Below are 13,949 nucleotides of genomic sequence, written 5' to 3' on the forward strand. Positions count from 1 at the left end.
CGATTTTTGCTTACGGGGTATTGCGTGCTTGAATCAGAATCTTCATTTTCATCTTCAAAAACCTGCCTGACAGCCTGCTTTAAATACTCACGCACCCATGAGCGCACTTCAAGTGGTTTTCAACAGACACCAGTGTCGTGACACTCACACACACACACACTTATACACACACTCTTGCTGCGCCCACACATTCACACATGGTTTTACACACACGCACACAAAACACATACACACTATGCCCTGCTCTCCTGTCACCTATATTCCTTCATATATTTTCATCTTTACATCACAGTCTTCCTTCCTCTCGTCCCTCCTTTTCCTTAAAAACCTTTTGGCTTAGTGGTCTGGAAAGGTTGCGGTGCTGGTTTGGAGCCGTAGAGTTCATCAGGTAGAGGATTACAGGGTCAGGGGGGAGAGGAACGTGTGGGTTGTTAATTTAATTGTCCCTCTGTGCCTCCTCTCTAGCCCCAGCCGTGATCCTCAGTCATGGCCGTACTGTCCTGCTGCATACCCGAGCTTTTGTATGTCTGACCAACCTCTTTATAACACTGATTAATAACCTCCCAGCACTGGGACACCCCTCCCAAGATCCTCCTCTCCTACCCATGTCCTATGTCCACTACAAAGCCACTGCAGCACTGCACACTGTAAGGCAGCCCGGCAGTGTCTGCTGGCCTGGCTGGGGTTTATGGGGCTGCAGGAGTTGTCCCAGGCAAAGTGAGAATTCAGGACTGGTAAAAGTGGTGGTAGTGGTGATGGTGTTCATGGTGGTGGTGATGCTCATGCCGCTGCACCACTTGTGCCAGCCCCCCCTCGTACAGCAGCACGCTAGGCAGGTCCCTCACGTGCTCTTTCTCTACCACTGGTCCTGGAGCTGCCAGAGAACCTAGGGCCCTGTAGCCCTGGCTTTCCTTGGACCGCTGCTTGTGCTTGCGGTAGGGGGCTGTGGACTGGTGAGGGGGGATCTGGCTCGGTAGCGCCGGGGGAGGAGGTGCACCTCGGCTTCTCATCACCCTGCCACTGATCTGCGCAGGAGGTGTGCGGCTGTGGGTCTTAGGGGATCGGAGGGCGTGTTTCCCTGAGTCCTGGCCTCGCGTACGGGGGGCGGGATGGAGGCTGTCTGCAGCAACAGCGTCCACAACAGTCTGCAAGCGGCGGTGGTGGTAATGGGAGTGGCCATTTTCCGGTTCGTGGGAGCGAGAGCGAGTCTGGTTGGATGAGCGGGTCTGAGGCTCGGCCTTCGTGGGCTCTGTGGTGGGAGCTGTGAGGCAGACAGACACACAAATGTATTTGAACTGAGAAAGCAGCAACAATGACAAACTTCCAGGTTGCATTAAAAACCATCACAGGACTGGACAATGTCGGAATGAATGACTTGGAATCTCAAAACCCTGCAACAAAAAAAGGGCAGAAAAACATCCCATTATGTGCAAATTATTGTGCCAACAGATCACTAATAAAGATCCACTAAAAGGCTCCACGATAAGATTCTGGCAGCTTTACTTCAGGTTCTTTCTTCATGCGGATAACCCTGACACAATGTGTCATAGAGCAGATCTCTGTTAGCACTTTCCTAACAGGACCAACATTAAAATAATCACATGTCATCACTGACCATCAGATCAAGGCTTCTGCTCATTAGACCTAATATTTCACTTCACAACAGCCCGTTCTGTTGATGTGCTTCAGCCTTGAACACTTGATGTATTGTGCTTGCCTGAGCCCAGATGTTTGTACTGGCGAGGAGCACAGTGGGCTGCTAGTTCCACCTAATGGCTCCAAGCAGGTGCCGCAGTAATGAGGGCCCCTGGATGCAGCTTCAAAGGGCCACGGCTGTGTTTCTCCCTCACCTCTCCCCCTCTACACCCCTGGCCCCGGTCCACTCACCGGCTCCGAAGCGGGATGTGTAGTTTTCGATGCCTGCCAGGTCCAAGTAGTGGTTCCTGCGTTCCAGGTTCTCATCCACACAGTGGCGCTGGCAGCCCGGCTGGGTGTGGTGGTCACTGTGGTGGCGCCTGTGGACACAAGCGGCACCTCTCATTACGTAGCAGTTTGGGCCAGAGAGGTTCAGTATGGTAGTGTTTGGAGAAAGTAAAACAAGTGCTCCTTATGATCAGACAGGGGCAGAGTAATTGTTAGAGAAGTGAGATTGTGACTGGAAAATCACAGGTTTAAAACTCAAATGGGAGTATCTGAAAAATGCATTAAGAGGGCGGACTCTCTCCTCCACTGTTAAGTCCTCCTCTGTACAGTGGAGGTACATTTGGCCACTGCTAGTCTCCCGTCTTCTCTTTTAAAAGTGGATGATCAGTCAACAATATCCTAATAAACTTTCTTCTTCTTCTTCTTCTAGTAGACACCACAAGCTTTAACAATAGAGACTGAAGTATGCAGAAGAAATGGGTTTACCTTAGGAGTGCTCGAGTCTTCTTGTCTGCACTCTTGGGGTCTTCTATGCACTTGTCATTTTTCTCCCTGGGGTGGGACATGTCTGTGTATGTGTGAAAGACAGTAGGCTATTATCAAAGAGAGCTACACAGAGCAGCGCACGACACACACACACACACACACACACAACGACAACAGTCACACAAGCCTCAGAAGAAAGCAACCTTTGTTTTCGGGGGTTTTACTTTGAAGATCTATAGAAAAGGAAAAACAACAATGCTTCATTTATTCTATTTTCAACACCCAGCCTCTTATAAGGCATGGAATGAAATAAAAAAAACATGCAGACTTCAGAAATAGTTTATTAAGGACGCGAGATCTGATGCACTTTCAAATTAGCATGAAGGCAACCGGCGATATTTTCAAAGCTTGCTCTGTTTGAATCTCTTGACGGATATTTATAGCTGAAACAATAGGACACGAACACACAGGAATATATACTTTTTTGAGATATTTTTTCCCTGACTACTTGTTTACCAAGTCGTCAGTGAGAAAAGTTAAGTTGAACGTAGCTATATTTTCCCGGCAGCTCTGAGAAGGGGGGAGGAAGAGAGGGGAAAAAAGGGAACTTTGGAGAAAAGAAAAATGGCTGTGGTTATCAAAAAGGACTCGGCGCATCTCTTAAGGTTTCTTTCAGAGTATCTGAAGGCGCTGAGGGAGGGGGCCCTCTCTTAGCGTTGTCACTCCCCCCATCATTAAAAATGAACCCCATTGAGTGGGAGAGATGGAGCGACGCCGAGACTGCGAGGAACAAAGCTCTGACAGGCCTGAAGCAGACGCATTTCTGCATGACAACAAACACATCTCTGGGTGAGCTGACAGCAGGCAACTCAAGGGGGGACCCCAAAATGCCCTCTCTTCCCCTCCGCCCGCACCCACTGTTGTTAATGTGAGCTTTACCTGCCGCGCCCTGCGTGCAACTCCTCCACCGCTGGCTGGAGTCGGGAGCCACCGAGAGCTTGACCCTCAGTGTCTTGCTGCTGCTGGGAGAATGGTTGACGGAGGCATCCACGACCTCATAGATGGTGTGGAGCAGGCTGGTGATGTCCTGCAGGGCATGGGAGGGGGAGGTGAGTTTAATCCGGGCTTTTTGATACACAGTTTCTATTTAAGAGATGAGAATTAATCAGTATAAAGTATAAAAAAGATTCTTGGTGACGTTCGTGCAGAGACATTTTCAATGCGCATATTTTACCCAAAAAATCATCAAGAGAAAGGGAACAGAGGAGACTCGTCTTATCACTATACTGTTTGAATTCAATATTCTGTATCTTTGTGCATTAAAACTCTGCATCATAAACTTCATGCTAGCTAGGAATTTAAAGAAGTGACTCAGACAACAGTGAAGAGAGAAACACACTGATGTCAGTTGTTTTAGTTCAGCTTTCCAAGTGAAGCGATCAGACAGGGTGTAAAGACAAGTTATAAATTCATGAAAAAGAAACGTCTTGGTGGTAGCAGGAGAATCTGACTGGGATGTCAGCCTTGATGTGAGTCGTGTTACAGCTGCAAGAGCTCTACGCTGTCTGAATTTAGTTCCTCAATATCTCTTAAATTTACATCTGCATAGGAAGCAGCACCTGTTTTCACTAACAATGTCTACAACTAATGTCCCACTGTCACGACTAAAACTAAAAGGGGAAGGAGATTTTGCAGTTGCTGCTCTACATTTGTGGAACTATTGTACTACTGTTGCTGCAGATATTAGACATGCCCCCCTCCAACTTTTAAATCTAAGCTAATGGCCCATTTTTACTCACCTTTTTAGCTCACTAATATTTTAATTGGTTAGTTGGTTGTCCAGTCTATAATTCTGCATTTTGTCTCTTGTCGTTTATTGTTGTCGAGGTTATGTTTTCTCTTTGTGTTTGTGTTGTATATTTTAATTTTCTTTTGTGCAACACTTCGGTCAGTTTAAGCTGTGTTTAAAGGTGCTATATGAGTAAACTTGACTTGATTAATGGATGTGCAAAAGCATGTATGCATATAACAATGCAAAACTGAATTATAGAAAAAAAAGAAAAATACAACAATTATCCACGTCAATACTTTCAAATTAAAAGTGATACCATGTTCACTTGAACCAGCATAAGGTAAGTACTTGATTTGCAATAAAATAATGCAGTCCCTTGTGGCTGTTTAGAAGCTATATTTTGCACTGGTGAGTGTTTTTGTGCATCATACTGAGCTAATAACTCCCTATTGGATGTTAGCAACTGTGCTGGGTTTTTTCATAGCAAACCAAAATTTTAATTGACCATGAACAATTTCACCTATTATGGTAGGAAATTAACTGACTCACGCAGTGTCTCAATTCTCATTAGGGTTTTACTTTAGAAGGTAACACAGCTTCACCATAAAAGCGCCTTTGACAAAACTGCTGAGAATTAAGGCACAAAAAGACTCCAACGGCATGATTCTCACTCACTAGTCTGACTCATAACATAAAGCACTATGATGAATTCTTCAGGGACTAGTTCCACATACTGGTTTTAGACATAGGCACACTGTAAAGAAAAAAGTAGTAATAAAAAAAGGAAATAAAATAAAAGCTTCCTGTGTCATTTTTGGTTTCCTTCTGTTTTTTATTTGTGTGAAAAAAAAAAAAAAGAGTTGGAGAAGAAAGCTTTTCTTTCCCCCTCCAAGCCGCCGCCTGACGTCTCATGAGCCATGGAGCCACAGGCAATGCCAAAAAAACTGCGCAGCCAACCACACAGAGGACAGCTCCAGTCTCTTTGCGCTGTTTCAAGTTGTTTTCAAAAAACATGGGCCTTTCTGGATGTTCTCTCAGATCTGTACCAGGCAGACGCAAGCCACAAGGTACCTCGCAGGAGCGGAAACACACAGATGTCGCTGGATTTGGTTATTGGGAGCGAGGTTGGGTTAGAGGCTTATAACTTCTAGCCTCACTTCTTTGTTTCGGGGGTGTGGTGATGCCAGAATATGGTAAAATTTAAGGTTACTGATTAATTCCCATACCCAAAAGGAGGGTGTTTTGTAGCTGAACCACATTTTTGTGACACTTAATAGCTGTGTTTTTTAGATGTTTGTTTCATAGTTTCATTTTTCCTAATGCAATGCGTTTTCAAGGCCCGATATTACATGATATACACAACACAACAAAGTCACCTAAATAAATACTACTACAGTTACTGTGTGGCGTTGACAGATGTTTGTCTATTTACTGTAATTAATACAGTAAGGAAGTACAGTACTATTCCTCCAGATTAATCACTCCTCGGAGCAGAAGATTATTACCTCTCTGGTGACTTTGCCGTTGTTGTCAAAGTCGTAGAGGGTGAAGGTCCACTCCTGCCTGTTATCCTCCTCCACAGACACAGCACACTCCAACTCCTGAAACAGCACAGCAGTGAACTATCAGTATCATCCAGTGTGTGTGTGAGATTGTGTATTTGTGTGTGTCCCCTCACTGCCCTAGTTTCATCCAGAGGGGAAGTAATAAACGTCCTGTTCGGTGTTGACACTCACTTCAAACTGGAGCTGTTTCTGCGGCCCTGCGGGAGATTGGCTGTCCCTCTCCTGCATCTTCTCCTCCACACAGCAGCTGTCTGTCTTCTCTGGGGGTAAAGCCACTGCAGTGACACACACACACACACACACACACACAAAGATAAAAGAGAAAGCCTGAGGATGGAAACGTTGGGTGCAGTCATAACCTGAGGATATGTCGTTGCCTTCAAGTGTTCCTTGTAAGCTTCTACTTCCGAGTTTGGCATCCACAATTAAGATGTGTCACACGTTCAAGTGCTCCTGGTTGGAAATAAACCTACGCAGCCAAACTCCTCACGGTTTTTGTCTCACTGCCTATATTCTGAAATTGTGTTTTTATATTCATATCAACATATTCATTAGTAATGCCATATTTTCTAAGGCAGAGCAGGCTCTGTTGTGTTTAGAATAAGTAATGCATACGCAATATCACTAACTTTAAATGTTGCAACTTGGAAATCAAAAATTAAATTTGGTTCGGCTGCTCAACTGCTCTGAACTTGTAGGGTTAAGTCAATTATTGCATCATTCCAGAGAGAGTAAGTAATGTTGAACCAAAGCAGTGATATCAAGACAGGAACTGGAATCCAAAATGTCAATCCAAAGCAAAAAGGAAAAATACTGAAACTGTGACAGACTGTGATTCTCTGGTGGCAAAAGCTGTTCCATCAGTCACACTTATAGTAATAGTTTTTAAGCTCTTGGCTACAGTGTATATATCCCGCTGGGTTGAAGGGAGGATGTCAAACATGAAACTGAATGACATTAACATGTCTAAAACATGATAGAATATTAGGTGGTATTCGAAAAGGCCTATAGGAGACCCCCGAGTCCCCGGCTCAGTGCAGCAGAGCTCATCATTTCATGGATGACATTCACCGTACATTACCATCCAGACATACAGTAAAGACAGACAGTCATGAGGGACTACTGATCTGTCATATGCACTTAAGCTGAGGACCCGTGTAGAGTCTGACACATTTCCTATACTGTAGACTGTTCTACACTTTGAATGCAATAACGCTGGGTTTTCACAACCCTGCTCTGTTATGAATCAGTGAGTTATTCAATATAGGGTGAGACACCATAATGGGTGGACAAAATCTAAGAAGACAATAGGAAATTTGTGTAGCCTTTAATCATGACTGAATTTGTTACAACTGTGTCAATTCCACATCACAGATAATGCTGGTGTATCTTTGCATTGCACTATATTTTACGGTGGTCCACTCTGGCGGACAACAAATAACAACTGTCCACCTGTCCGCTTTCGTTGTTTTAGTTTTCAGAGTGTTGGATGCTGGCCCAGATGTAATTCTACCGGATATCCTTCTCCGCTTTGAAATCCAGCATTGTTTGACACATGAGACCGCAGATACACACAACATGTAACTGAGATTTTGTAGGTGTGCATGTCGGCTCTTTTGTACCCAGACACCCCTTACTTCATCCTCAGATTTATTTATGTGTATTTTCACAGAAGCTTGTTACAGCCTTTACCCAGCTACAGTCTCTGTGTGTTTCACCTCTGGTCATTTTGTTTTGAGCTTCAGCCCCATCCTCATCCAATCATGGTCCTGCAGGCAGCGCGCACACCCCATAAACCACACCCCACTCTCTCCACCCTCCCCCTGCTCCCCTCTTCTCCCGCCGCACTTTGAAGTCCCATTCTCAAACCTTTTGGAAGAAGATCAGACCGGCTGAAAAACAGAATCACTAATTAATTAAGCCAAGTCAAATCTGAAACACTGTTTGTTTGCTCGCCAACGGAGCAGACACAACAGCCCAATTTCTTTCCTCCTGATCCAAAGCAGATCAAAGCAGACCTGTCTCATCCCTGGGTAGGGGAAAATGCCAAAAATGAAAGGCATCATCCCAGGGAGCTTTTACCAACTTTTTGGAGAGGAGCAGCATTTGGGGTCCCGCTGTTTGATCATCTGAGGTGCTCAAAGGGAACATTGTGTGCGAGGGCAAATCTGTTCCGTAGCAGGCTCAATATGGTGGCGAGATGCTTATCTCGGAGCTAATGAAATGCCGGGAGGAGTAACAGTAATCTGCTATCACCCTCCTACCCGCCTGACCCCCCCCACCACAACCCCCTCCACCACAGACATAAGCCCGCTCTTTATGAGAGGAGCTGAGCCAGGGGATTGGCTGCACATCAGATCTGAGGGGCAAGACGAGGGCAGCCGAGGCAGGCACCCTCCATACCTAGCCTGTTCCAGCAGCCCTGCCACACGCACGCACAAGTGCGTGCACACACCCGTACACACACGCAGAAATGAAGGCAGTCGGGAAAGCTGCCACACACTGTGAGCAATCACACACAGCTTAGCTAGGCTACTGTATTACACATAACTGGGTCTGTCCACCCTATTCGGACAGCTCAGTGCTGGGTACTAAGGTGATTTTGGGACGGCCAGGATGAGAATGTCTTTGTGGTGCTCATAACTTTTTCGCCTCCTTCAGGAGAAACCACTGAAGCACTCATGAGCAAGGCAGTTAATCCTCCAGCTGTCTCCTTTAGCTACTTCATGGCCAACACTAGAGAGTGTAATTTAATCTGAAACAAGGTGCTGATGAACCTGAGCCTCTTCAGCAAACTCTTCCTCTTGCATGCTTGCAGTACTGATGTAAAAAAACCTTTATTTTTAGGCCTTCTTCTTCCTTTGCCATTTTTGTTCTTTTTTTCCTTAAACCCAGAGGAAAGCAGGCTTATATGTGTGTTGGTTGTCCTATGATCTCTGCTCTCACTGATTTCTCTCTTATCTTTTAGTTAACATGTCTTGTAAGATGTATGGACAATGGGTCTGATCACTGCACTAAAAGAAGGTCATGCAGTGGACATGAATCCTCCACAGCTGTCTTTATTTGGGTCTAAGTGTGCCTGAGGATGTACAAAATGGTTTGCTATTCGAACATCGGGACAATTTATTCCAAACTAAAATAAAGAGCTGTTTCAATCAATTGTTTTTATTGGAGGACATTAACAAAGTAGCTGCAAATCATTTTTCTGGACGAAAGCTTAGTCCAAACTCTGACGCCATTTTCTAAAGTGTGAAGCTTGAAACAAAAACTGACGATTAAATTCAACTCCACTCAACAATGCTCCAAACTGCAAAGTAAGGTAGCAAAACTTTCCCATTCTTTCTGACTGAGGCCCCAATATACTTCTCCACCCACAGACGTTGCTGGCTGTCAGTTATTCAGTTTACTTTAGAAACTTGAAAGTGAAAAATATAATTTGTATTATGGAAATATTCACACAATCTATGGAATGTTTTATTGAAACAAATTACTTAGGCCTTCACCTTTTAATCATTGAGAATGAACAGAGCAGCCTGTTCTAATTAAGAACATCGGTCTTAAAGGGAGGACAACCTCAACCCAGACTCAGGTTCAGCCCAATGATTAAAAATCATTTCATACTCCATTCATCAGTCGTGTTATCTCTTGTCTCTCTACTTTGTACATTATCCAGTGAAGCAGAGTTGAAATAAAAGTGAATTCGCTGCCATGCTTCCAAATTCTGGGCTGGTTTTTGTTCAGCTCTTCATTTCTGCCTCCACCTCATGTCCAATTCTGCCTTTTAAATGGGAGGGAGGAAGAGACTTTTTACTCCCGGAGCTCTTAATCCAGGATCACATCACATCAGAGAAAAAACACAGAGGAAAGGAGGCACTTTGCAGAGCACCACAGGGGGGAGGGGCGGATGAGAGACTGAGAAGGTGGATAGGCGAGAGGGAAGGTAAAGGGGACCTCATCAGCACATTGTTGGGGCTTAGAGAACGGGTGTGGAGCAGAGGGGAAAGGATGAATGGCTGCAAAACAGAACCACACAAGTACCTGGAGGGCAGTTGCGAATGGTGTTTTTGCAGGTTTTCATTCAAATTAAAATAATGAAGGGGAGCAAAATCAGTGAAATGAGCTGGCAATGATGATGAAGAGCAGGGGGCCTACCTTCTAAACGGTAGTGTTCATCACCAATCCCCTCTGCACATGCTTCGTCCATGGAGTCCTGGAGAGAAAAAAAAAACAGAACAAGACACATATATCACTGTTTCAAGTCATATAATGGAGAAGCATCATATTTTTGTCACATAAAAACAAACATCTTTAACGGTGCAAATCCACAGCACAGCTTTCCAACGCAGAGTGACATGCCCGAATCAAAATTACAGCGTTTATATATCTATATATGAACAACGTTGGACAACTGTGCGCTGAGCTTAAACAGCAGTGGAAAGTTTAAGAGGATGGTAATTGCAGGACTGAAACAAACTGAGCATAAGGCTGGCAGTCAGAATTGAAACTATGAAAGAAGTATCTAAATCGCTGCCGCCGGCTCTGCAGGGAATTCTGAGAAAGAGGGATGGTAGTAGGGCTATTTCGGTGGCGTGCTATCGTTGCAGCGATACGTTCAGCGGCTTGTTTTTATCCCGGACTGTTTTCACCCGGGCCCCCCTTTCCTGGCAGCTCTGTCTGTTAGTGCATACCACAGAGACTGGAGGGACATGTGATCCCCCGGGCTTCACTATGGAAAAGTCTGGCTCAGGTATCCATGTGGCATTACAGTCATCTGGCCGAAAAAACCATTACTCACGGGCTGACAAACTCATATACATGCACACATACGTACACACACGTAGTCAAACATATACACACAGATACACCCCTGGCCTCGCTCCATTTCAAAGTTTTCTATTGCATCAAAAACAAAATGCACACAGACTCTGCTGAGACAGACCATATTAACGGCGTTACCATAGGTGATGATAAACCTTAATAATTAACTTTATAAAATGCCTCCTTGGAATTGACTGCGTTTATTGTATAAATGCTGGTGTGTTCATAGAGTGTGTGTGCGCATATGTGTGTGTGTCAGAGGCGAGGCTGTGACAGCGTGAGAGGGGATTTCTGTGTAATCCAGCGAGGTAGAAGGTCAGATGGTGTGATCCTACCCTCCTCAGACCAGTGTCGGCCAGGCCGCAGAGCTGTGGGTGGCCTCAGGAAGAGAATACAGCAAACCACAGGACTAACTGGCTGGCTGGCTGTCAGGCTGATAGACTGATACCCCAAAGCAGGAACCAAGGATAAACCTGTGTTTGTTGTTGGTATGAATGGGTCAACACACGTTCCTATCTGGCTTCATGACCCTGGTGCTGAGCTGGATTTAATGTGGTCTGCTCAGCTTTGGTGTGAGGAAGGAAATTGCAGGATAACATTAGATTACTACAGAATGCGGGTAAATGATCATTGAAAAACTATGAACCTTTATACAAGCTCAATAATACATAAACGGATGATAGATTTGTAAGCTTAAGTAGGCAATGATTTTTATAATTGCATTAATTTCCCAGGAAGAACCAATTTTGCACATTTGCAAGCTAAATTCAATTTGTCAATAAAAGACCACAGTCATACTTAAGACATTATTTTCAATAGGCAGTTAATTCATGTTAAAGGGGAGATGGCAGCTTTTACAAGCATTTGTAGGATTTATGAGAGCTATATGAGCTTTCTGTGTAGTGAGGGGTGACAATAGTCTATTTGGACTTAACTTTCCGACAGCACATTAATTGTAAACTGTAAAAATAAAGAAAAATAAGCTTGAAACAATATTATCTTTTCTTGGATTTATTGGAAAGTTTCAGCATGTTTGATTTGGTTGAATTTAACTGCATAGTAATTCACAATGGTAAAATTCACTGACAAGTAGCAGTGTTGAAATACTCTCCTTACTGGTGGATGTTTTAGTTTCTGATAGTAAGTCTCAGCTCAGTTGTCAGAAACTTGTGTGAAGTGTACTTTAGTTAGCTTTGAAAGAAACCATTTAACCTGCATTGGACCCAGTCTGGTGAGACAGCTGTCATGGGGAAATCACTGTCACTATTAGCAGAGACGACAGTCTGCAGTACAGTTTAACATATTTCACTGCTATATACACTATTACATTACATAGCTACTACACGTTATTATAAGTTTCATTTTGACGTCTGTCCATACACACACTTGTTTTCTGCAACTAAACCTGGGTCAGGAGGACGCTCACAAAAGAGTTTTGGTTGGTACGTGTCGACCCATTCACATAGACATTGGTATGAGCCACATCGATATGAATGGAGTATTGGACTGTGGGAACATCAACACCGGCCTCTGTCTCCACGTAGCCTCACAGGAAAATAAAAATCACTCCACAATAAACATTCCTTCGATCCCTCACGCACAAAGACACTTACGTGCACGTACGTTCACACTCAGATATGGCAACTTGAAAGTATTTCTGGTTTTTTGATGAATGATCCAAAATGATTCAGGGGTTAACCAAGAACATGAGAAAAGGGGGGAAGAGGAATGTGCTAATTGGTTGTTGTCTGTGGTGATGGATGGGAGCCGTATTATTAGCCCGCTAGGGTTACTGTGGGGTTTGCTCTGGTCAGTGTAAAGAAAAAAAATATCCCATGCTTTTTTTACGTTACACACATACACACACACACACACACACACACACACTTCCTCCTCCTCTCATGAAAAGTCTCTGACCACTAAATAGAAATGGATACAGGCAGAAAAAGAAACAAAAAGAATTTTCCAACTGGAGCAGAAAATCCTTCTTTTTTTGCCCTGTGAAGTGTCAATTATTATTTCTGACAGTTCTTTGTAGCCTGATTAAGACACCCTATAGTTGTAATGATGTCAGGTATAGAGTATGAATCTGTTTCATTAAAAAATGGGAATGTTTGATGATACAGCTTTGAACCAAAGAATGTATCCATTTCCCCTGCTAGACGCCTTGGCCTAGCTTCAAGAGCACCTCCATTCTGACTGGCCCGACTTTCCAGGTCAGCTCTTTACATTCTGGCTTTGGTAGCGATTGATACGATTGTCCTGAGCCAAAATAACATGTAGGAGGAGTTCTAAAAATAAGGAGTGTTTGTTTCTGAGTTTCCTGTTTCCCCACCAGTCAGCTGGTCACAAGAATAATGAGGCACTTTTCTATGCCCAGCTCCAGACGTAACAGCGCTGGCTACACTATTCAGACCTAGGAGAAAAACTTTAATCTCCTCACCCAACCACCAATATCTTGAATAACACTAGACACTAACATCTCTGTTCCTCCTTGATGGTTTAGTAAAATAACATACAATCTCCTTTTCTGTGTTTTGTTGCTGTAACAAAGTTTCTATATCTTCCATCCTCTGACACCTTCTGGCTCCATCTCCGTTGTCAATGAGTCATTTCGGGATGTGACTCATAGTCCACCAAATTATACTCAAGCTTGTTAGAACCAATGCTCAATCAAGCTTTTTCCACAAGGTGAAAAATGCAGCAAAGCATTATTTTAATTTTTTATTTTAAATACAACATTTTACAAATAATGTGACCTTCAACAGACCAAACTGAGGGCAGTTTAGCATGCAAATTATATTAAAACACACTGAATTTCTTTTGTGAACATAACTACATTTTGACATACTAGACTACAAGACGAAGTAACAGAAGTAGCAGTTGTAGTGATTGACAGCAGTGGTAACAGTAGTAGTAACTGCACGTTAAAACTAGTGCAAGTCCAGCTGTTAAGCCACAGAGAATGAAAGCTTGAACTCACTCCCTTAAATTTGATTTGAATTGAAAGAGCTCAAAGTGGATTTGCCCAAAACTGAAATGCTGGTCATCCCCCTATAAAGTGATTTCTCAAGTAATGGGTAAAGACGAGACTCAACTGATGCAACATTTGCAAACAGTTAGAGAATCTGAAAATCCAGTCTCATTAGTTTCTAGCAAACATGGCATGCGTGCCCAATGATCATGATAACTATATGTGTGCGTAAAACAGGGACCACAAAAGAGCCATCAATCTCGCTTGGTCCATCAATGAGCCAATGATGGGCTACTCTTAAGACCCTTGCTAATTCAAGGGGTCAGAGGTCACTGTGGGAGAGCATTTGAGGCCAAAGGAGAAGGAGTCAGCCCACCCTCCCACCCACAAT

The 13,949-nt window shown here is 43.8% G+C and overlaps 1 protein-coding gene across 1 annotated transcript in view; it reads right to left on the reverse strand.

The window, feature by feature from the left end:
* Positions 1–6: 6 nt before the first annotated feature.
* nkd1 (NKD inhibitor of WNT signaling pathway 1) overlaps positions 7–13,949 on the reverse strand; it is a 29,375-nt gene continuing 15,432 nt past the window's right edge. The window contains exons 4-10 of the mRNA XM_035652508.1: positions 9,919–9,976; positions 5,938–6,041; positions 5,707–5,802; positions 3,349–3,496; positions 2,410–2,491; positions 1,888–2,015; positions 7–1,261 (exon numbers count right to left, since the gene is read on the reverse strand). Of these exons, the coding sequence (XP_035508401.1) occupies positions 726–1,261; positions 1,888–2,015; positions 2,410–2,491; positions 3,349–3,496; positions 5,707–5,802; positions 5,938–6,041; positions 9,919–9,976 (1,152 nt within the window). The 3' untranslated portion in view covers positions 7–725. The remainder of the gene's footprint in view (positions 1,262–1,887; positions 2,016–2,409; positions 2,492–3,348; positions 3,497–5,706; positions 5,803–5,937; positions 6,042–9,918; positions 9,977–13,949) is intronic.

This window comes from Morone saxatilis, unplaced genomic scaffold (assembly GCF_004916995.1).
Source record: "Morone saxatilis isolate NCDOM2014 unplaced genomic scaffold, NCSU_SB_2.0 Contig11, whole genome shotgun sequence".
NCBI classification, from domain to species: Eukaryota; Metazoa; Chordata; class Actinopteri; family Moronidae; genus Morone; species Morone saxatilis.